The sequence below is a fragment of the Orbicella faveolata genome, unplaced genomic scaffold (assembly GCF_042242905.1).
Source record: "Orbicella faveolata isolate gen_17 unplaced genomic scaffold, um_ofav_v1 contig_24, whole genome shotgun sequence".
Taxonomy (NCBI): Eukaryota; Metazoa; Cnidaria; class Anthozoa; order Scleractinia; family Merulinidae; genus Orbicella; species Orbicella faveolata.
The window spans coordinates 4,974,149-4,998,466 of NW_028301552.1; the positions used below are offsets into that span (position 1 = coordinate 4,974,149).

General features: G+C 37.4%; 1 protein-coding gene and 1 pseudogene across 3 annotated transcripts; both read right to left on the reverse strand.

The window, feature by feature from the left end:
• Positions 1 to 84: 84 nt before the first annotated feature.
• On the reverse strand, positions 85 to 18,650 carry LOC110056331 (general transcription and DNA repair factor IIH helicase subunit XPD-like). 3 transcript variants are annotated; one of them, XM_089291022.1, is made up of 31 exons: positions 18,443 to 18,649; positions 18,274 to 18,373; positions 18,025 to 18,102; positions 16,132 to 16,194; positions 15,916 to 16,029; positions 15,537 to 15,653; positions 15,095 to 15,148; positions 14,455 to 14,517; positions 13,806 to 13,929; positions 9,645 to 9,741; positions 9,371 to 9,426; positions 9,204 to 9,257; positions 8,652 to 8,675; positions 8,363 to 8,436; positions 7,725 to 7,819; positions 6,999 to 7,117; positions 6,427 to 6,496; positions 6,056 to 6,125; positions 5,784 to 5,885; positions 5,235 to 5,298; positions 4,836 to 4,927; positions 4,282 to 4,311; positions 4,095 to 4,187; positions 3,895 to 3,967; positions 3,392 to 3,462; positions 3,089 to 3,172; positions 2,669 to 2,728; positions 2,502 to 2,549; positions 2,240 to 2,290; positions 1,463 to 1,507; positions 85 to 967 (listed from the first exon to the last, which is right to left on the reverse strand). In XM_089291022.1, the coding sequence occupies exons 1-31, from the start codon at positions 18,445 to 18,447 to the stop codon at positions 878 to 880; spliced, it is 2,280 nt and encodes a 759-aa protein (XP_089147148.1). In that variant the 5' UTR covers positions 18,448 to 18,649; the 3' UTR covers positions 85 to 877. The 3 variants fall into 3 exon arrangements, with proteins under 3 accessions (XP_089147148.1, XP_089147150.1, XP_089147149.1); XM_089291024.1 differs by lacking the exon at positions 3,089 to 3,172 and having other exon boundaries at positions 18,443 to 18,650; XM_089291023.1 differs by lacking the exon at positions 18,025 to 18,102.
• A 2,134-nt stretch (positions 18,651 to 20,784) lies between these two features.
• Positions 20,785 to 24,010, reverse strand: LOC149110049 (uncharacterized; annotated as a pseudogene).
• Between the last annotated feature and the right edge of the window lie 308 nt (positions 24,011 to 24,318).

Here is a 24,318-nt window from a genome sequence, read left to right on the forward strand (position 1 = left end):
CTCCCAGGAATAAATGAAAGAGTGAAATGCATGAAGGAGGCGTTTTCGAGACGATGAAAAAAAAGGAACAGGTAGTCGAGGAAATATATTACACCAGCAAATCTTAGTTCTTTAATTGACTTTCGCCAGTTTACTGAAAGAAAGAACAAACAACTTTATTTATATCATGATAGGCTACAAAACTGAATAAATGCAACGGGTTAGTCAAGGTAAGCTTGTACGGTACACATGTAAAACGTTCGGCGTGCAAACCGCACAATAACTGACACATGTCTCCTTCAGGGAACTTTTCTTAAATTGTCAATACTGCTTGGGTACCAATTTTTTTAACACAAGGCTAAGTAAATAACCATAACAAACATACGTGTGACAATGTAAATTTTAACAAAGTTATTCTTGATCTATAAGTCGGATGTTTTTTTCCAACTTAGGACAGGCCTATATTTGATAGGTTGTCTGCGCGATTTAGCAACACAGAAAACGGTCAGAACTTTTAAGCTTCATTCACGGTAACATGGAAGCATTTTACATGTCCCTCAGGGACGAACTACAAATTTCACTCTGCCTTGACTATTTTGGCTGTTGCTTTTCGTCCATTATACTTTTATTTTTTTGCAGTCATCATTTCGTATTGCAGAAAGGGATAGGAGCGTGTTGTTAGCTGGCCTTCATCCTCACTATAATCAAGTCCTAGCCCAGTGTAGTACATGAAGGCTTCTCTGCTTTGAACCATTTACGCTTCTTCTATTGCATTTGCTATATATCATTGTATTCGTGAAGATACAGTGTGCGTTTTGAGGTCCATCAACGTCAGAAATGAAGGTCGCTTGTAACGGAAGTTTCCTCAAGTTGAAGGTAAGTATCCTCTCTTACAGAATTAGGCAACAGCTGACTGTAGAATTCGTTTCTGAAACTCTTCAGACTCCACTTGTTCAACAGTTAGAAGTGATAAGCCAAGCTGATCCTCCTACAAGGGAGAAACTCAAACGTTCAACTGGAAAGATCACTAACAGTAAAACTGTCTTGCAGGTAATGGCATTTATTAAACATTCGGTCTCCTCTTTTTATCAGGCATAAACTGACACAAAGCTTGAAACCTCAGTGGCTCTACTCTAAAACAACAGTCGACGAACGTTGACTAAGTTAAAGACATCCACAAAGTGATCCAAACAAATCGGACTGTGGTGGAATTAAGATTTGCAAATTGTAATTGCGAGAAAAATTGAAAACTTCTCACGGTTTATGAGACAAAAGAGGGAGAAACATGAAATACAGGAAACGCCAAGTTCTCGAACCTCCAAGAGAAACGAAAATTGGTACGAGAAATAGGGAGTTATAGGGGATAACAACGACTTTTGGGTTTAGTTATTGATAGGCTCAACAAATCGGGATGCCACCGAATGCTCAGCAATGAAATGTATCAAACGAGTGTTGATTTGGGTTTGGCAGAGAGTGAAGTTACCTTGTCAAACGGTTGAGCCATCTGTCTAAGGAATCTCTTGCTGATCTAAGGAAAACAAGCACAAATGAAATATTCGCCTTTAGCTTAGTGCTCACAAGCGGGTATAAACTTTCGCCAGTTGTGCAGTCAAAGTCACACTGAATAATAACGCTATTTTCTATAGCTTTCACTCCGTGACAGATGATGTTAGGGTGACCTGGTAACTGCGGAGTTTTGCACACTTTTCGTATGTAAATGAGACAAGATTCACACACAGTTTCACATGACAGTCAAGCAGGCCGCAAACAAATTCTTAGTACCCAGATTGGCGTTTCTCCTAAATGACCCGTTACAAGGTCGGTCAACGCCCCAACCAGGCTGCCTCACAGCCTGACCTAACTTTCCTACCCCTGATCAGGTCGCCCAACCCCTCTCTGACTAAGTTGCCTGCAGGGTAAGTTAACCAAGCCTTCATCTCTGAATCCCCTGACTTTGTTAACCTACCCCCCCTGATCAGGTTGCCCTACCCCCTCTGACTAAGTTGCCTGCATGGTAAGTTAACTAAGCCTTCACCTCTGAATCCCCTGACTTTGTTAACTTACCCCCCCCCCTCCCCTTATCAGGTTGCCCTACCCCCTCTGACTACGTTGCCTGCATGGTAAGTTAACCAGGCCCTCATCTCTGAATTCCCTGACTTTGTTAACCTACCCCCCTGATCAGGTTGCCCCAACCAAGTTGAAACAAGCACTTTTGAAAAACCCAACCTTCCTTTAATCCCGACTGAAATTAGAATCTAACCTGCACTGCCTCGTCGATGGAAAGGTTGCATACTCCTTCTTTCAGGTACTCCTGAAAAGGCAAGCCACAAAATAATGTCTTAATTAACCAAGCTTTGAACATTTATGATAATTTGTTTATATAGAATGATCTGATCAATCTCTCCTCGGGAAAATCAAAATTTATGCAAACCAGTGATAGTCCGGAAAATTTGAAAGCTGAACTAGTACGTAAATCGACACAAAAATGATTGCTACAGCTGAATGTTTTTCTCCTGGCTTACCTGGATCCATTTTGGCAGTTTACCTCTCTTGTCTACTTTGAAAAACCTCTGCAAAAAAAAAATTATATATATGGAGTAATCATCATGTCACTCACATCCGTTTTATTTCAAAGGCTCATCATGCAAGAGTTAATAACCTGATTCACTATCACAGTCAGTGTAAGTACCTTGTCAGCAAACACCATGATTCCATAATCAGTTTTTCCTCTGATGGCTCGACCAACACACTGAAAAAATAATCGAGGTTAAAATAGATAGAACCGTTTATTAAAATAAACATTAAAATCGATGTAAAAATTCTGCCGCCAGTGAGATCTAAATTTCAGAGCATTTTGCCCTCGACTGCAAAAATCCACTCCCGACGATTCAGAATCCAGTAGTTTTGCCTTAATATGAAGTAAACTAGTTTGCATGTGTGTGTTGATGTACTGTTTTTTCCTTCACGGTATAGTCTGCGACACTTGATTGAAAACCACTCTAAATGTAAGGAGAGATTACACAATTGGTCGTTCTAATAATTAAACAATAATTACAAACAATGTAACTACTTTCAATGGTAGTACAAATAATTCTTTTCACATTTTCACCTGAGCAGCGTGCCTCATGGCGTCAAAGGTAAGGAAATCATTTTCTCTGATGTTAAACTGATCTCTGAGATACTCAAGCCTGGCCTAGAAATCATGACAACAGGCCAATTATTCAATAAGCAAAGAGCATCAAATGAGTTAAAGTAACAAAGATTATCTCAGAGTAATCTTTTATGGGTGAACTAAATATTGTGTCAAGATATCGATCTCTTTAAGGGAAAAAAGTAATAACCAAACTTTTCACAAACCGACGGAGAAAAGAAAAAATGAAAATGTGGCAAGTTAAAAATTATTTATATTCACCTTTAAAATCCTACTTTGTGTATAAACATAAGGAATACCAAACATAATAACTGCTCTGCCGTAATGATGATCTGTGGAGAAAACAAAACCGTGATTAGGCACATCTTATCATCATAGTTAAAAAACAAATTAAATCAAACTATTTCTTAGATTAAATGGAAGCCTAGTGGACAGAAGATCAGACAGACAGACAGACAGACAGACAGACAGACAGACAGACAGATCAGGGGCGTAGCCAGGATTTTTCAAGAGGGGTGGGGGTCACACTGTGTCAAAGTTAGGGTACTCACCGGATTGTCATGTCGTTTTCGGCACCTGTTGTAGGTTGTTCGCTTAAAAAAGGCTTACAAAAGGGGGATCACGGGCACCCCAGGACCCCCCTGGCTATGCCCCTGCAGATAGGTGGATGGACTGAGGGACTGACTGACAGATAGATGGACAGACGGACAGACGATCATACTGACGCAAAAATAAATATGCTAATTAATTAACAATGCTATTACCAAAGTCGATTCCCTCTGAAACTTTTCCTCTGGCTACTGAGAGCAATATGGCTCCTCTCCCATTTTCACAGGCCTGTAACAAAAAAGAAAATATTCCTGTTGATAGGCTTTTTTCAACTTTCCTGTTTTTGTATTGGAGACCTACACTGGCTACAGTCAACTAACCGAAGAAAACACATGATAAACACTTTGAAACTTACCCTTTGGTAATTATGAAGAGCTAAACTGGTTTCTGCTGCATCTTGTGTTTCAATGAAGAGCAGTTTATTTCTCTGAATGTTGCTGATAATGCCCTGAAAAATCAAAGGGAAGATGTTAAAATTTTAGGGTCTTAACACTAAATGTTGAGTTTATTATAACGTTCTTGAAAACAAAGAGCAGGTTTACCTGGTCATGCCAGATGGACACAACTGCCTCCTGAAAAAAGAAAAAAAAAAGAAAATATAAATACTGGTTAATTGTGAGGGACACCATTTCACCTGAAAACCGAGGACTATGGGATAGTGCTTTCCATTTGACCAAAAATTCTGCTTTGAATCCCAGGGTATTTCCAATTGTTTAAATGACAGCATTTTCTGGAATTTCTATAAAGAGGACAACCTTTTGAGGTACATCCAGATTTTCATTATAAATCTCATACTGGGATTTTCTGTCCCATTTGACTTTGTTCCTGTAATTTCAGCAATTTTGAGTTGAAAAGTTTGCATTCGCCTCCATTTCCAAAGTTCCAAACTTTTGGTCTAATGGAAATCACCCAATGAGTTATTTGTAGCATGTTTGACAGAGGGCAAGGCTAAAGAACAAGAGAAGGGGGAGGGTGCATCCTCCCCCACCTCTACTCTTCCCCCCTCTTTTCAGTTTGTTTAACTGGTCCTTTGCAAATGACCCATTCAAGCAGTAAAAACCAGTGACGATGAGTTTTTAATGGCAAATCAACTTACCATGTACTGATAACTGACAAAGAAACAAACTATCCCATCAGGCACCACTGCTGACATTTCCACCAATAGGTTACCGTAGTTACGCATGACAGCTATGAATGACATTCAAATTAACATGACCTTCAAATTAGTGCAGCGAAGGAGAAAATCAATAATGACATCGGCTTTTTGTTCACTAAATATTCTTGCGCTTGGTGTTTTACAAGAGGACACCACACTAGACATGTACACAAGCATTTGATACTTTTTAAGTCCACAAATCCTGTATCAACATAGAGGTTTTACCCTCTTGAAATAGCCTGCATCATCTCCCAACCTGCTAACTTCAAGACAAATCCTGCAATCTGATCTCTTAGTCGACCCCAGCAACTTAAAAAAGAGAACATTTGAACAACCTACAAGTATCATCTCTAGTTTCAAACTTTGTTGTAATGGCCACTTGATCATTTCCTCTGCCAACAATCTGCAAAATAATTACATGTACAAATTATGTAGATCAGCTACTCACAGTACAGGTATAAGAAAGGAAATCAACCTTTATTACACCCATAACAACAATCTACAACCGTGGACAAAAGTCCTTGGGACACTTATGTAACATAACGGATTATCTGTGTTTTAGAACTGAAGTTTGAAGAAAACGATGCTATATCCTTAATAAATGGGTTGCTGTCCCCCCTCCCCACCCAACACAATGTTGAAAATCAGTTGAAATTGCATGTACTAGTTTCAACATTGTATGGGGGTGGGGGCCGAGGTTAGGCAGGTGAAGTTGTATTCGCGCCTGGCGTGTATGCAAAAGCGCAAAAAGTGCAAATTTGTCCCAAGACTTTTGTCCATGATTGTAGATTGTGAATGCTTCTCTACATGCCTATTTGTCATCATGTAAGAATTGGCGGTACTATAATTACCATTACTTATTATTTTGTTAATCTTTGATTCACTTACCATAGGACACAAGCAAATTCTGGCGAGCGTCATTGTGAATGTTGCCATAGTAACTGGTCTAAAATCAAGAATCTTAGGATACATGTCTATTGGCGACAATGTCTGGGGACATAAAAGACCAAATGCAAATCAGGCAAAAGATTTGGATATTCTGACTCAGTATTCAAATGTGAAAAAGGATTATAACATGTTGATCCCTAAAAAAGTAGTATAGACACATTGTGGTTCAAATTCGAAGTGATTTAAGTATTTACTGTCACTTAATGACATACCCCTGATGTGATGACAACTGACTGGAATCTATCAAAAACAGGTTTTATAGCGATGGAAGCATCCATACAACTGAGATTGAAAGAAAGAAAACACAATGTAGCATCTTACACAACATCACAGCACAATAAATCAAACTGTATGCATAACATAACATTAACACATTTACTTCTTTGACAGTTACTTTGTAACAATTATCACACAGCATTGTAGGCATGCAATGCATGCAGAAGCTGCAACACATGCAGAAGGCTGTGCACCTTTAGCCCAAGGCAAACCAAAAAGTTGCTTATTCTACATACATGTATTGGTGGTGACAAGAAAATCAAATGGCATTTATTTGGTAAATCTAAGCATTGGCATAAAACCTTACCTGAAGTAAAGGATGGGATTTGGTATGGTTGGTGTTCTATCATCAAATGGCTCAATAATAAGGGTGAAACCTGTAGGAAGATAAAAATGATTACCAAACTAAAGGAAGCTTACATGGGCCTTTTCTAAAAATATCATTCATGTGCAGGCTTAGTCTCACATGGATAAAGAAATTATTCAGTCTTAATATTATTCTAGTGGCACAATGCAATTGAGAGTACATGAAGCCAACCTCAGCTTGAATGATGCAATTTTCTAGAACTAAAGAAACCTAGCAATCTTACTTCTGAGGCAAATGGAAACTATGTTACAGATTACAATTAAAGGAAAAACCAATGTATATTGGCACTTTTTCCTATATTTGTCTAATTAGACACATTTTAGCTTTGAAATTTGTTGCATGGCATGTGCAGCTTGTACTTAGAACAAAGGATGTGGTAAATGCTTGCATCCTAAATAAGAGACTTAAACTGCAGTTTTAAAAATATTAAGGTATTTTTATGGAAAGGTCTATTGGAGTTTTAGAACATGAAATGAAAATTCAACCAGTAAAATGCAAAATGTGCATTGTACCTTTGCTGTAGGTGCTCACAAGAGTTGCAAAATTGGCAATCAATGTCAGGGGGCCATAGTCTTGAACATCAGGAAGTTCCAAAGTGTACAGCAAAGAACTCAGCCTCTCAGCACAGAATCTTTAAAATCAAAGATAAAGGCATATATTATAAGTGTGTGTAGAGTTACAAAGATTGACCACTTGTATGTGTTCAATACCTCTTATTTGGGTTAAAAGCTATGGTTTTTTGAAATATTGATTTCAGTTATAAAGTATCCTTTTAAACTTTGTTCACTGGTGTTCACTCCTAGTAAATATATGGATTTATGCAACTGCCTTACTACAAAAAGGATAAACCAAAAGGAAATGAGGAGAACTATTAACTTAAGAAGGAAAGAGTAAAACTAGCTAATAATTAAAACCATGCATTGTTGCTGGGTGCAATATTTATCTGGGTATGACTTAGTATGAAATTTCACTGTATTTGGAACTTGATGATGCCAAAACAACCATATTTTGACAGAAATGATTTCCCTCCAACATGTACACTTTTCTGTTTTACTTTCAGTAATGTTTAAATATCTTTCTCACTTTATTTGTTTTACTTTTGATTACTCTTTAAAGTTTCACAGATTATTTTATTGTAACCTTTAGTTAATTACTCTTGGAGTTACAGAGAGATCAAGAGAGAAGCAGTGACAAAACCAAAAAAGCCCCTGGTCTAGCGATTAAAAATTGTAACATACCTAAGAGGTTTCCTTTCAATACAGACTTGTTGATAAACATGCTGTAGAAAAGATGGAGGGCTTTCCTGTACCACATGCTGTACTCTCAGCCTGGTCTGCAGAGAAAATGTATGTAGGTCAATCTCTCTCTCCTCTGCAGAAGCTCAAAGGTTTTTTTTTCAGGTGGGGAGAATCTGCTGTACGATATGAGTGCAGGCAGAGGGTTACATGAAGGGTGAAAGGAGAAGGCGATTGATCCATTCAACTTTGTGCCTGCGCTCACCTCCCACAGCAAATTTTACAACAAATGTTTCAAACTTCTGTGGAGGAGAGAGGGTCAAACTCACTCACTTAGTGTGAGTAAAAAAAGTTGAAAATATGTACAAATGTTAAATAAAAATCTTTTAACCTGTACTTTTTCATATAAATTATTTTGATTTCTTGTTTCTAAAATCTAACTTAGTTTCCACAACAAGACAAACCTATGCTAGCTACAATGAAAATTAAAGGGAATGATATCTCTGTGTTTAGTGCAGTCATGTACATGACGGTACCATTTATTAAAGTGAGTTGGAGCTTGACTTTTGGTTAGTAAACATCATTATTATTTAATAGACTTACAATATTTAGTAAAAAGTGAAACATCATGTAGATACAACCTTTAAGTACTCAATGAATCGTCTCATGAAATTCACAAAATGTTCAGCTTGTCTAATATTTCCAGGCACTGCCTCTGAAAAGAAAAATATTGTAGTATAATTTTTATTTTAACATTACATTCAATATTAACTTAAGAAAACGATTAATACTAACCACTAAAGACAATAAGAACAATAATTATTATTAATGATTAAAATCAACAATTTTCTTGAATAAAAGACACAGTGAAAAATGACTGACATACAAATTAGATTGACTCAAAGTTAAATAATCAAGGGCCACAGATACCTTCCAAGATTTCATCGGGTAATACTACAAAACAAAATAAAATATTAATACCTCAATCAAGTTGGCTGCAAGTTATGGGCTTTAACAAAAACCATTACCATTCAGTGATAAGAAGAAGATTTAACAAAACAAATGTGGAGTTGTGTTATGAAAATTAACCATAATTTGTTTTGGATACATTTTATACATGATCAATTAAAGCTTAGCTTTTGTAATTAAATTATAGTTACTGTACCATACAAATAATTCACAAAGGGATATGTCAATGTGAGCATCAGATCCTAAACAAAGATACATTCTGTCTAGACCTATATTTATTTTTATGGATCTGTTCTGCGTAGATCCACAAAAGTGATACTGACATGTCTGCCAATTGATATGTCTTTACTTACTGACTCAAACTAATCTGTCAAAAGATGAAGGCATTTTTGAAGAGCACACAGCAAGTTTTAAGATATTTTTCATTATATTATTGATTGACAAAAGTTATCCTGAAATTTCAAAGCATTCAGAAAAGCTAAATAAACGTCAAAATGCTAAATTTTGTTGTACCTGGATTAGCTAATACCACGTCAGTTTCTCTTGCAACACTTGCATCTCGTAAACCTAAAATCAATTTCACAGCAGCGAAACATCAAATTATGAATTTAGGGAAGGCAGAAATTTAGACGGACAGCTAACATCAGAGATAAATATAATCAAAAAGGACATAATCATACCTTGAACTAATCTGTTGTATTCCTGCCTTAGTTTATCAGCATCTCTAAGTTTGAGACTTGAAACAATAGAATAAAAAAATAGTTAAAAAAAACTAAGTAATTTACTAAATGATGTCGAGATATATTGTATATTGGTTGATGAGAGAAAACAATGGGGCTAATTCATCAAACAAATGGTACTGTATCTCTAAGATTCTAATATTGATCATTATAGTCTTGAAATTCAACCTAACACAAACAATTTGTTATACAGGCAACAAACTGTTCAACTCACTTCTTCACAGTTCTAGCCAATGACTCAACATTGGTATGACTTCTGTCTAAAGTTCGTCTTGATATTTTCACACTCAGAGATTCAATACACACATTATCTACAAAATAAGGTACCAATAAAAAAAGGATATAATTTAGTATAAGTAGTTCATAATTGAAGGGGTGAGTGCAAAACCATGCTAAGTGACGATTTGGGTGAAAAAAAAAATTTTCGCGAAAGGGCTTGAATTTTTGCATGTGGTCTTCAATGTAATAGAAAAACGCGGCCCTGTATTTTTGTCGCTGGTTTTTGCTTCGTTTTCGAGTTATAACGTATGCAAAAATACTTGGCTTTTCCTAGCCATGTCTTTAGGAGTTTATTTGTTGAACAGCAAACAGGCAGACTGTTTATAGTGTATGAAGTCAAAATCAAATCTCGCAGCATATATAGAGCGGAAATCTGGGAACAGATTGTTTACATCGGCTATTGTGACGTGAGCACAACACGTGAATCGATCGAGCGGCAAACGAAATACCATCGAACTAAAAAGAGATGTGCCGCATTAGAGCTCTGTCAACTAATATCTTAAGCATTGTGTTAAAGTACCTTGTGTGCCTGCCTGGTGGTTGAGAGGCATCATAAAGCCTCGATAAACCCGTAAGTCATCAGCACGTTTTAAAGAATCAAAATGTGTTCTGAAACTTCGAAGGTAGCTGATATACCGTAATCGTGTTATCGGCGTTCGAAGTCAGATCGAGCCAGGCAGCAAAGTCCAAGAGCAGTTCTTGCCCAAGAAAAATACCCTCTCGTGAGTTGTGGCCCATTTGCCAAGCGTTGCTAGTGTCAAAGTTTGGAAAGCGAGAACTGGTTTTAGAGTGATAAAATTTGTCTTGTATCGACCGCCATGTTTTCCCGCGCACGAGGTGTAAAGAGCCTTCCCGGCATGCATTGCGATCACGTTCTGCTCGCGTTTCTCGAACTGGTAACTAGATTGTTTCGGCTTTTTTCATTTAAAGATAATAATGGCCAACAAGTAGCGATCGATTGTAACATAGATCTGTGATCCAGGTTGCTTTGATTTTATTTCATATCTGCATGATTTGTAGTGTTTTGAACTTCTGGGATCAGCGGACATGCAGATGTATGGAGACCCGTACGTTGCGCAGAAGGGTTAATTTGTTAAACTGTTAGGCGGTGCGTGACATAAAGCTACGATCGCGTTTGTCGAAAAATATGTATTTATCTCGTGATTTTTAGCCATTTAAGACGTTGCTGTATTTGGAAAAGTGCTTATTTGATGTTTATTTGTTCAGTGCAGATAGTCATTGTCCCAGATAACCAAAGTAAGTTCCAGATGTTAACACTATTTTCCGGCCGCCATATTTTACCTATTTAAACCTGAAATCAACATTTTTGAGCTTATACGTTGCGTGAAATTAACATTTTGCTGTTTTCTAAGTGAAATCAACATCCTTGCCGTCACGCGTTACGTGAAATCAACATTTTTACCTATTTAGACCTGAAATCGACATTTTTGGGCTTATACGCTGCGTTAAATCAACATTTTTCTGTTTTCTAAGCGAAATCAACATCCTTGCCGTCAAGCGCTAACGTGAAATCAGCATTTTGACCTATTTAGACCTGAAATCAACATTTTTGAGCTTATACGCTGCGTGAAATCAACATTTTGCTGTTTTCTAAGTGAAATCAACATCCTTGCCGTCACGCGTTAACGTGAAATCAGCATTTTGACCTATTTAGACCTGAAATCAACATTTTTGAGCTTATACGCTGCGTGAAATCAACATTTTGCTGTTTTCTAAGCGAAATCAACATCCTTGCCGTCAAGCGCTAACGTGAAATCAGCATTTTGACCTATTTAGACCTGAAATCAACATTTTTGAGCTTATACGCTGCGTGAAATCAACATTTTGCTGTTTTCTAAGCGAAATCAACATCCTTGCCGTCAAGCGCTAACGTGAAATCAGCATTTTGACCTATTTAGACCTGAAATCAACATTTTTGAGCTTGTACGCTGCGTGAAATCAACATTTTGCTGTTTTCTAAGTGAAATCAACATCCTTGCCGTCACGCGTTAACGTGAAATCAGCATTTTGACCTATTTAGACCTGAAATCAACATTTTTGAGCTTATACGCTGCGTTAAATCAACATTTTGCTGTTTTCTAAGCGAAATCAACATCCTTGCCGTCAAGCGCTAACGTGAAATCAGCATTTTGACCTATTTAGACCTGAAATCAACATTTTTGAGCTTTTACGTTGCGTGAAATTGACATTTTGCTGCTCTCTAAGAGAAATCAACATCCTTGCCGTCGCGCGTTAACATGAGTCAACGTTTTAACCACTTTTGACCTGAAATCAATAAATTTGAGCTTATATAAGTTGCGTGAAATTGACATTTTGCTGGTTTCTAAGTAAAATCAAAGTCCTTGCGGTCGCGGCGGGCCGATCCTTTGTTATAATAAACCGAGGCGAGACTTCGACTTATAACAAAGGCTTGGCTTGGCTATTATAACAAAGGGTCGGCTCTGTTTATCATAACAAAGGCCCGGCTTCGTTTATTTGAAGACCTCGGCGGGAAAAGGGCGCTAGGTATTTTAATTAAAAGTGAACTTTGTCGAAAACGCTCCAAATTTCCCATACAGTTTTGTTTAGGTATGTTTAACAATGTCCCGTAGTTTTTCCGCTAAGCTTCGCTTCGTTTTCGAGATATTGCGTATGCAGAAAAACCACTCGGTTTTCCTAGCGGCGTCTTTATAAACGAAGCAAAAACCAGCGACAAAAATACAGGACCACGTTTTTCTATTACATTGAAGACCGCATGCAAAAATTCAAGCCCTTTCGCGAAAATTTTTTTTTTCACCCAAATCGTCACTTAGCATGGTTTTGCACTCACCCCTTCAATTATTATATTCTTGACTTGCCTAGCTTTTAAAAAATGGTTAGTCACAATGACCTCTTAAGGTCATTCCACTGAAATAGAACCTGCGATGAGATTCTTGTGAAACTTTGCCTATCAATTGTTTATATTATAGGAACTTAAATTTTGAAATAAAAATGAGGGGTCCCCATGTTCGTTTAGGAGCAAAAGCATCTTGTTTATACCCATATAAATCCTTATAATAGCACCATGATTGCAGTCATGATTGCTTGCTAAATTCACATTTCCGACAATTGCTTCTTGTTCTACACTGAGAATTGGTCCATATTTATTTTACACAAAGAAATTTATTACTCAATTCAAAACAACAGGAAAAAATGATAGGTCACCATACTCGTTTGCAAGAAAATGATGATTTACCTCAATGGCAAGGTCCAGCTGTTAAGAAAAAGCCGCCATTTTTTAATGAGCGTGTGCTAATCATGCATGAAATTATGCGCAGTAGGGATGCGCAATGCAATACTGGGGAATGACCTGAAACATGTCTTGTTCATGTCTCAGTTTGTACATAACTGTAATTTATTGTCATGCATGTTCAGTGAATATCATTTAATGTTTTGTCAACATCCACACAAGAGCAGCGGCAAATACACTCTCTAAGTACATAAAGTGTATAGCCATGGATGCAATGCACTAGAAACAATAATTATTACAGTAACGAAACTCAAACCATGAACACTTGACATTTTTTTGTACACTTTTTGGTAGACTATAGACTGAGGGCTCTTTGTGTTCTAAACAAAAGTATTGGCATTTTTACACTAAAAATTCTCTTCTAGTACATAACACATGTATGAAGTGCCTTCAGTCTATAGTCACCAAAAAATGTTCAAGAAAATGTCAAGTGTTCATGGCTCAAGGGCTGATACTGTAAATCTAACTTGTACTGGCCCTTTATAATGTTAAACCTAAATAACTTAATCCTTTAAATTAGAATCATTCTATCTAGCTGTAAATTTTTGAAAACCATCTAAATTCTCTGTTGAGAGGCTAACAAACATACTAGATACAGTATAAAATCTGCACACCTCAAGTGGATCTTTTTTGCGTCAAATTATTTGTTAGCAGTCATGAGTTAACAGTAAGAATAATGTAATGAATGATGTTATCTGTTAATAGTCAATATATGGATTATGCATACTTGTGCACTTGTAGGATGACTGGTCTGAAACAATTTAAGTTATAAAATGTTGATTGCTCTTTAAAAGTGACATTCCCTACCAATGTTGTGTGCTTCATCAAAGACAACAACTGAAGTCTTCTCCAGTTCTTTGGACACAAGGTCAGCGATTTTAGGATCCAAGAGGTAATGATAACTGTACACGACTATGTTGGCGTGATAAATCTAAAAGCAGAGGCAGAAGATCTTGTATTAGTAAGTCAGAATGAGAGAGAGCTTTTAACTGTCTACTTTTAATAAATTATCATCATGTACATGTATGTCACAATTCGATATAATTGTCCAAAAATCAAGATGTTGGACAAAAACACTGAAAGTAATTAATTACTGATGGAGAACTTATTATTTCATTAATAAATTAAACTGAATTGAAATTTGATGCTAATTCTGAATTTAGCTTGATCCTGCTTTCAACAGGAGCCAAAATTGAGAAAATTCTCCCCCACCGCCCTACCCCCTACACCCTACCCATCTCTTCTAACAGATCCAAGTTTGAGTCCTACTTGGGTTGTGTTCTTACTGAACCATCACTCCCGTGTCCCTAACCCCTCTTTTCTGTATGGCTTTTCTGAGCTAGGGTACTTAAGGTTACTGACAGAAGAACTTATTTTTTGCAAAAATGTACAATGTACAAAAAATGAGATACCAACATTTGTTTGGACAATTTTTCATCTTTAAGATAGTACTTACTGTGTATCTTGCCAAATAATATGGACACCACCCCTTGTTCTTGCCAACTTCTTTTAGATCACCCTTAAAAAACATACACTTTAGCATGCATGCCAGTACATCTGTCAATAATAATTATTACATAATTGAACCTGTTTGATTATTACCTTGCATGGCTATCTTCAGGGATAAAACTTAACGTCAGTGCCTGCTGGCCAGCCAGACCAGCATACTTGATTTCTTAGTCACCCAGGCCCAAATAAAGTAGATCTGGATTTTTTGTAGGTCTAGGTACATCTCACAGCTTTTGAAAAGGCTTTAACTAAAGGGAAAGAACTCAAAAAGTTGAATCTGACTTTTCAACACATGGAACAAAACATAGCGTCTTCATGGAAAACCAGCCACAGGCTTCTTCCAACTGCTTTGAAATGTTTGTGAGCTTTTGTTATTATGATGCATAATTTCTGTTCACTTCCTAAACATATTCCTTATTCCTGTTTTGTTTTTGTGTGAGTCAGCCTCCAAAACTTTCCCAGTGACAGAAGCCACTTACTGAGAATTCTTGTGTTCCACCTGAATAATAAACATTTTCCCAAATCATTTCTATGATCGTAGTATAAAAAAGACAGTAAATTATCATCAATGTGTAAAAATCCCTCACTAGATTATACACTCCAGGAGCAAGCTTCTCCTCCTTACCATGAGCATCAAAAGCCTGCGGCACAAACAGAACAACCACTGATAAATTAACTGATCGTGTTGTCATGATTATAATCATCTACTAGATAATTTACCATATTTTTATTTGTAAAATTTACAGAATTACAGAGCTCAATAAGCCAATTTTAATACATGTACATTTGTATGTGATTTATTTTTATAATTTGTTGCCTCAGAGCCAATAATCAGTGGCAGACTTAGGAGAGGGGCCCTGGGGGCCTGGTCCCCCCTCATTTTGGGTAAAAAAAAAATCGTAGAAGGAAAAAAAGCTGGCAGGGCAAGCAACCCCCCCCCCCCCCCCCAACTACCCTCCTCCCTTTAGCTCAAGGTCTGGATCTGCCACTGCTACTATCATTTGACCAACAAAATTAATTGATCAGTACCTCATAAAGTGTGCAGACAGGGACTGTATTGTCTTCCTTATGTTTCAAACGTACATAAGATGCAGTCAAACTCAGACACTTCCCATCTACTTTCTTTCCTTCTCTTTCTGCACTCACCTGTGAAAATTGAGTATATATAATATTATTATAGCTTAATATGCATAACACCTATTGTAGACAATTTATCCTGAGATGGATAAATCGTCCTCTAATATAAATTTGGCATGGGAAAATTTTTCTCTCACATAAGTTTGGACAGTGAAAATGAGGCATACACAAAAAAACATACTATCGAGGAGGTCAGAACATTGTGTCGCATTAATGGATTCAATTTTACTACCATGGAATAAACATATAAACAATTTTCAAGTATACTTGCCTCAGGATGAATACAGAGATTCTTTCTGGAGCTCAGTCCTAAGCCCAAAAGTTTGGGTTTCTGTCCAGTTTCCTTCTCATAATATTCTAAAAGAACCTTAAGTTCTTCAAGAACCTGCAATAAATTATTGATACCACAAAAATATTACTCAATAGGTAGAAAATGAAATCTGAGCCACAACACTGTAATTATTGTAACAGTTACATATAGTTTTACCTTCTCTAATTCTGGAACAGTACGGGAGCAGTAGATGAGTTTAGACAGCTCAAGAGGCTTGGCCTAATGGCAAGGAATAATGCAGAGAATAATAATTTGCAAGCCAGGCATGAGAAGTTGGTTGGTATACAATGAATGATATAATAGTGAAGCTCTATGGTCTAGACACACTATGCAGCAAGTCGCTGTGACATGTTTCTGTGACAAACTGTTCCATGTGTGTTGCTTCCAAAACAAGTCAATGAATGAATGAATGAATACCTTTATTTAAGTGTCAAACTAAAATAGCAGTAAATAACCACTAAATGGGGACACTAATAGTGGCTGTGGCACAAAACAGCAGCAAGTTGCAATGACAATTCGTTTTGTGTGACATGAGGAGTTTTTGAGAAAATCTTTGTCCCTGCAATAAGTTGTACAAATTTAAACCAGTTTGAATTTATATAACTTGTTGCAAGGAAAGAAATTTTGTTGCAGGGACAAATATAATTTTCACAAAAATTTTCCACGTGATTGTCACACAAAGTGAATTCTAGCTGCAGCTTGTAGCATGCAGGATAAACTGAGGAAATCTTGCACAATTTGTATTTGATGCAAAGCATCCTGGCATCTTTGGAGCCTCCGTAAGATTTTCCTCCCTGCAAATTGTCACCTGGTCCACTGCAAATCTAGCAAACCATCATTCTTACTCCACAGCCTGCATACAGTGCAGCTCAGATATATGCGAACTACGCATACGCGTATTATACGAGTGTATTTTACGTATACGCGTATATTAATATGCGCACATATACGTGTATATACGCGCATGTATATGTGTGTATATGTCTCTTTGTTATGCATTCCCACAAGTTTCTTTATGTGAAGCAGTGTTTGTCAAACAAAGGACATTACATTTCTGGGAATGAAAAGGGCTTCAAAACAAAATTTGCATGTTGTTAAAACGTTCTGCCGATCAATGAAAGCTATCATATTTCAAGTTTTTGATCACTTCGCAAATTCGCCAACAAACTACCGTTTATTAACACTTGCTTGATCTTAAACCAAAAATGGGAAGAAAATTGAAACAGTCACTTGAACTTCCTATTTTAACATGTGAACTTAATGTTTTTACAAGTAAAGATCTGTGTTTCAGCAAGTGTCCGCAAGTTGTTTGTGAAATGTTTGTCTGAATTAAGCGTTCTGAAGATCCTCGTCGAAAAAATGATATCTCCGGTTTTATTTGACACAAATCGTTCATTCAAACGGTAAAATGCTCTTTCTCTAGCCAAATAATTGTTTATCAGAGTTTTTTCTTCAAGGAAAAGTTCTGTGTTTCGGCATACGTTTCCAAGTCGCGAGCTTGCTTGGACCTTGTTTACTTTGTGTCGAAAAAAAGTTATCATTCAGTTGTGTTTGCTCCATGAAGATGGGATTGTTGAAGCGTGTAGGTTCTATTTGACAAAAAAAAAACCAGTAAATTTTTGATTTAACGGCAAAATACTCTCTCTTTTAATTATATTCAGTCAGTTAATTTTCTGTCAAGTGCCCAATTGCAAAATGTTAGTTTCAGCCAACATTTTGCCAATAACTCTAGTTTGAAGGCATACGCGTATTCAAAATAGAGAAAACTCTTTCTCGCTCTGTGGCAAGCTGTCAAGCCATTGAAAACCACAATGACCTGTTAAGAAAAGAAAAAACAATAGGTTAGCTCATACATACTAATCAGGCATATGTGTATATACTGTATATGCGGATGTGCGTATATGCATATGCGTATGTGCATATATACGTACACGTATGCGTGTATTGGGCTGATGCGAATTGCGCATATATTTTGGTTTGGATATATCTGAGCTGCACTGTAGATATACAATGTTCAGGTATATCATAAATATGTTTCCACAATGTTACCATAATATAGGCTACGATCAAGGACAGCAAGGAAATAGTTTTGCCGGTTCCAGAAGGCATTTCCAAAAGACAATGACCCTAAGAAGAAAAATGGGAGAAATATTTAAAAAAGACCAGCATAACGAATGCGTAGGTACGAAGAAAATGTCTCACTGAAAGTCGCCCTGCAAAGAACTTTGGCAACCTCCATTTAAGCTTAACAGTAGCGCAGCATGTAATATTTTAGGGGCATTGTCTACAGTTTCCTACCTTAGCATCAAGAGTTCTTTTCAACTCCGTCATGTACGAATACTGCTCGGGATAAATGTAGTCGTACGGAAAGTATACTAGAAGACCGTCGATATTCAGCCTGAAATAACAAGAAACAGTTGAATGATTTGATCATTTATAAAATAATGTACTGTTTAAAAGGCTATACTTCATTTTGTTCTTGGCTTGCGTAGCTAACACATGGAAAATAGAGAGACATATTCACTAAAAAGTTCTTCTTGATCCGCCATGTTGTGTTTTTGTCTTTTGTGCGCACGCTTTGTTCGGTTGTACGCTATTAGGACATCGTGGGCTCGCATGACTCTCTCCTTCTGCATTCGAACTTTTTGTCTACTTTACGTCCCCCCCCCCCCCCCAAAAAAAAAAAAGTAAATAAATAAATAAATGAATGAATGAGTAAAGAACGCTTTATAAAGACGTTTTCGCGATAAAACAAGGCAGAGAGTATAGCAAGACTGTAAGAAGAAGGACTTTTTTTCCAAAATGTACTCCTAGAATTCGGGTGATTTGATTGGTGGAAGATAACAAAAGAACTTGTTTTATGTTAATAATTAAATTTGTGGAGAGATTATAAATCAAAACATGCCGCATAACTCACACATGAAAAGTTCGTGACTTCTCGCAGGAAGTCGAGGGAGGCCGCCGGTGACAATACATTTTACAAAAGTAGAATTCCAAAATAAGTGAATCATAACCTTTTCATGAGCGCCATTCGACCAAATCACTCACGAATCAACTTGGAGAAGAGGAAACCACAGAGATTTTTACCAAGATGAATGGAGTGAACGAAACAGACGATGCAAAATTAGAGCAGCAACGTCGTGTGAATTTTAGCGATGAACTAGACTCGAGAGAATTTTTCCATGAAGACATAGTTGGTGGTGATAAGCGTGCCAGCGAAAAAAGCAACAAGATCCCTGTTATACAACGCGAGGGAGCAACGATCGCCGAGAGACAAGTGGATCTCCAGAACGCCATTGCCTGGCTTCGAAGAGAACTTCAAGAAATGCAGTCACAAGACAGAGACCTTGCTCGGCAAATGATAGCTCTTCGGAAAAGGATTAAGAACATGGCGAAAATGGACGGAGATGAAATGAATGATTCGGGAATAACAGAGAGCTTTGATTCTGGATTCAGTACAATGTAAACACTAAACTGAATTATAGGTACAGCGAACATGCGACCGTATCTAGCCCATGCATGGGCTGTTTTCTAATCATAAACGCCGATAGATCAAATATTTACTTAAATGTGGACACTTAGTGGCACAGCAAGCGATTTTCCTTATAACTTGCGGTTTTTCGGTGAGAACAGAGACTACATAAAGCAATTTCTAATTCATAACAATATTTATTTTGCGGCGTCCGATTCAACAACATCTTCGAGAATAATTCGTCGTGGTAATTCGTCGCTTTACTAACCTAACAACAAATTTACTTTATGCAAACAAAATTTCACGGTATTCTAATCCGCTTAAACCTTTTCCAACTATTTCGAAAGAGTACAAATGATCACGTACAAAATTTTCAGTGGTAAGAGATAGAAGTAACCCGCAAATGTAATCAAATCATTTCGGTCTTGCTTTGACGGTATGTAAAGAACCATTCCAATATTGTCAAAAGGTTCAAATCATCATATTTTAATATTGATGAGTTTTTGAATAAATAGTTTTTAGATAGAAGTAATGATCCTAAGCCAAGGTTAATAGCTTGAGATAAATATACAGAAGAGAGTATTTTAGTAAAAGTGTACAATTTGTTTCTTGATGAAAGTGAAATAAAGAAAAATTGTCATGATTTATTTTTTATTACTTATTTTATTTTTATTTTTTGATGCGTGACCTCTTTCAAGAACCTGAAAAAAAGGTAAATTCAATTTTTTATCGAGGCAATTGCCTTGGTTTGCTTTTACCAACAACGGCCCTGACACAGCAAAACATAACCTGATGAAGCGCGTAAGATATGTTTGCGAAAGGCGAGTCTGTTTTACGGTAACTATCATATGCTAGAACCCTCTAAAATAAATTGAAGTCAAAACAATTTTTCCCCTTTCCGCCGCAGTTCAAATCACCAATCAGATTATTTGTACAGGGTTGATCTGCTTATCGTCCGGAATTAAAGCGGAAGTGTTAGATCAAATTTGGCATCATTTTCCATGTCTATCTTGCCTCCCCGTTTATCAGTTTGAGTGCTTGAGCATTTTCGTGAAAGAAGAGAAAACGTCAGCTGCGAGTGAGCAACACCCGAATAAACACAAAATAGCACGACTTGGGTTGAAGTAGCTGCGGGAACTTTCTCTGAGTATGGGTCCTATGAGAAGATTTGGTACGGTTGAATCCAGAAGATTCCTCACCCTGCGGCTGAAATTTCATCTATGAATCAACGGAAGGCCGTGACTAACTGATTGTTCCGGCTGCTTTTGTGATAGCGTGTGACCTGTGAACCATTGAGGTGAACAAACCCTGACTAGCTAATATAGGATAAGAAAAAAGAGGCGGGGCGAGGGGAGGGAGTCTAACATCCTCTGCCGGATACATAAACTATGACATCATAAGCCTTCAGAGCAGGCATGCTGATCGTTACTGCAGCGACTGAGAATGATGTTTTTGTTATATGTAATTCGTTTAAATGATGGTCACAATAAAGCGTCATTGAAAGTTTACCGAAGAAACGTTTGTACAAAATCGGTAAACATTAGAAAATTATGTCAATTTCTATAAAGCACAAATCAACGCGTCAATGAAGAAGCTAAATGGTGCTGTCTCTGCTCCTCGGTCCATTGTTGTTTTGTCGCCTTGTAGAACTTTGCTTTTCTCCCTGGCGTGTCCTCCGCTGCCTTCAATGCAAACAAAGATAAAATGATTTTACTAGTACCTCTGACGAAATCACGTCGCTTTAAGAGAACGATTTTTTACAGTTAAAAAGCGAAAAAAAAAAATCGTAAATTATATTTAATTGCTGCCATCATGTTGTTCATAGTCCCGCCATAGAGGATCCAACATCCCGCATCCCGCCACTATTTTTGGCTCAATCCCGCCATCCCGCTCCACTCAGAATGTTTATCCCGATCCCGTCTGGTTACAGTTGCAGTTCTCCGCGTAACGTCCGTTACTTGTGACTTTCTGTTTCCCGTATCCCGCCATCAAACGCGCTCCCACCAAAAGTATGTTCATCCCGCACCCACCCTATATGCATTAAAATTGAAATTTTTGTCATCCCGCATCCCGCCTCCATTTTTACATTCAACCCGCATCCCTCCAATCCTATGCAGGACTCTCGCCATAGTAAACTGTACTTACGACGAGAACTTTTTCCTAAACGCCAGACGAACCACAGTCAGACAGCCAGCTGACATGATGACGATGGCCAGAAGCTCTCCAACTTTACTCAAACGCTTTTGACGAAGTTCTGTCTCAGTTTCATAATTTAGACCTACCAGAAATGAAGGCCACAAACAAGATGAGATGAGTGTGCGAATGATACTGAAGTGTATTGGGCTTATACTGTACATGCATGGAGTGCAAGGTTCTTTTTATTTTTACATAAGTCAGGTCAAACTATTGGACTCAGCGAATTCGAAGTTCGCCATCCTTCTAAAAAACATTTCCAAGGGATAGAATCTGGATGTTCTCTTTAAAATGTCTGAGATATTTAGATATTGAGATATCAGTTAGTTAAAAAAGTTTCTCTGGTACCAAGGGTACTCCTAGTGGCCTACGATTTATGAAATGTTTTGAGATAATTATTACGCACGCGCACTTGAGCTTTCTTCAGACGGTACCAGGTCGCCCGATCTCATTCCGCGAGTGACATGGACTGAGGATCAATCTAGTTTCCAGGAGACTGTAAAAACTCAGTTGTACATTAACTAACACCAGAGTTGAGGCATTTTAGATCAAGTGTTTTCCAAACGTTGGGCTGCTGATAAGATTACAAGATGCGTTGCTCTGCCCTTCAAGACAGGCCCAACACCCCTTGCTACGAAGAGCAGGAGAGTTATCAAAGTAACCCAAAACAGGCAAGACAGCCTCGTGTATAAATATAAATTCAAATCTGATCACGATTTTGGAATTCACTAATTGATCTCTCTGGCCAAAAGGAATACTTTATCCAAATTGATGAAAGTTTGTCTCTACTTTGCAAACAAGGCCGAACTTAAAGATGGACCGAAACCAAGAAAAAATGAGGGAACACCTCATTTTCTCTTGACTAAACCAAAAGCTTTTGGCCAAAACCTCCAAGGAAACATAACACAATAACAACAACAATAACAACAACAACAGCAACTACAACAACAACAACAAAAACAACAATATCTAAACACGATTTGGTTTGCACCTTGCTCATCCGTGATTTCTTCGTGAAACATCATGCCTAAACTCCAGTCGAGGACGTTACAGAACTCTCCAGTGTAATCTTTAACAAACCAGAAATACTTGTTTCTCTAAATAGCAGAAAGTCAACCATTAAAATCAATGTTTTAAAATTGTAATATCTTATTCGAAAAGTTTTGAGCTGATGAGACAAGAAAAAGAGCTAAATATCGTCCTGCAAAACTTATATTTTTCTCGTATATGCCGTTTCTTTGTCTAATGCATGTGCATGTATACATCTATAAGTAGTGAAACAAACCTTACAATTTATCCAGGTTGTATCTTTGTATCATTTGGATTTGCAAGATAAGCATGTCAGTTCTTTTGAATGATAAGTTCCACTTTCATTTACGTTTTTTATAATCAGAAATGGAAATTATCTCGCGACAGTCAACTGTGCATAGCTTGTCCTTTCATAAATTGACCGTTCAAAGTTATTTAAATTGTCTGCAGAACATTGTATGATGTATAATAATATTTTTTATAAAGTAATGTCGTATTCATTTCTCTGTACTCACTACGGAACTCAAGTGGTGTTTCAGTCTGTCTCGAACAACTCCACTGTAACCAAGAGGATGTTCTTGGAGACCTTTTAATCAAGTATAAACACAATATCTTAATAAGTTGCGTCTGAGGGTCTCCGAGGTTAGCCGAGGTGTACATGTAATGGTTTGGTTAGTGTTAGTTTTATTTGGCCTGAGTTCGATATTGGCAGAGTAGTACTGGTTCATGTTACCTTTCATACCGAGATCTCGCGTAGACTGTGTTTCGTTGAACCGACTTGTCTCCCAACTGATTATGTTGTGCCGTTACCGTCGTAACGTTGTTAACAACCCCTTGAAATAAACCTGTCTCGCAAAAGTTTCGCTGTAGTGCTCTTTTCAAAAAGTAGAACGTGATTCTACTTTGTACAACCATTGCTGCTAAAAAAAACAAACAAAGAAAAAACTTTGCGAGACATGTTCATTTTAAGAAGTGTTAAAAGCAATTTTTCGTGCGAATGGTGTCGCAACAATTTGAGCAACAATATGTTGCAAAGCAAGTTAAAAAAACATTGTTCTAGGTGTCGCGCGAGTTCAAAATGAATTTTACACTGTAAAACTGTATGCAACATTGCATCCATTGTTGCAGCTTGCAAACCAAAATGACGGTAATACGCGATGCGCAACGTTGCATTTCAACTGAATTGCATTAACTCTTATTGTTTCGCAAGAGGCAGTTACGAGAGAAGAAAAGACACATGTAAAGCTGAAGATTTGATGTTGTCTTACCTGGTCCTTCGCCAGGAAAAGCTGCAAGAAGCGAAATACTGGATAAAAAGGCCCAGACAATAGCGAAGATCATTGTTAACAACAATAAACCTGTCCGAGAAGATCACACGATGAGTCGCTTTGTTCAGTAACCGAAAAAATGACATCAGTGTTAAGTGTACGCGTCATAAACGAAGTTTGCGCGCGGGAGAAAAGGTGCACGCAATTATCAATAATTATCAGTTAACTTTTCTGCAATCTTTGTGCCAATTTTAAGGAGTGTTGGGAGGTTTAGAAGGATTAGACCCTGTTTTACCAGTCATTTCAGAATCATATTCGGCCCCCAGCAACTTTAATTTAAACCAGGGTATCCCATGCATGCCAAACTGACATTCACTTATT

Coding starts and splice junctions, on each gene's coding strand:
- LOC110056331 (XM_089291022.1), bottom strand. Junction 15,149..15,536: donor CTGTCTGCACACTTTATGAG/GTACTGATCAAT, acceptor TTTGTGCCGCAG/GCTTTTGATGCTCATGGTAA. Junction 5,886..6,055: donor CAGTTGTCATCACATCAGGG/GTATGTCATTAA, acceptor TTATGTCCCCAG/ACATTGTCGCCAATAGACAT.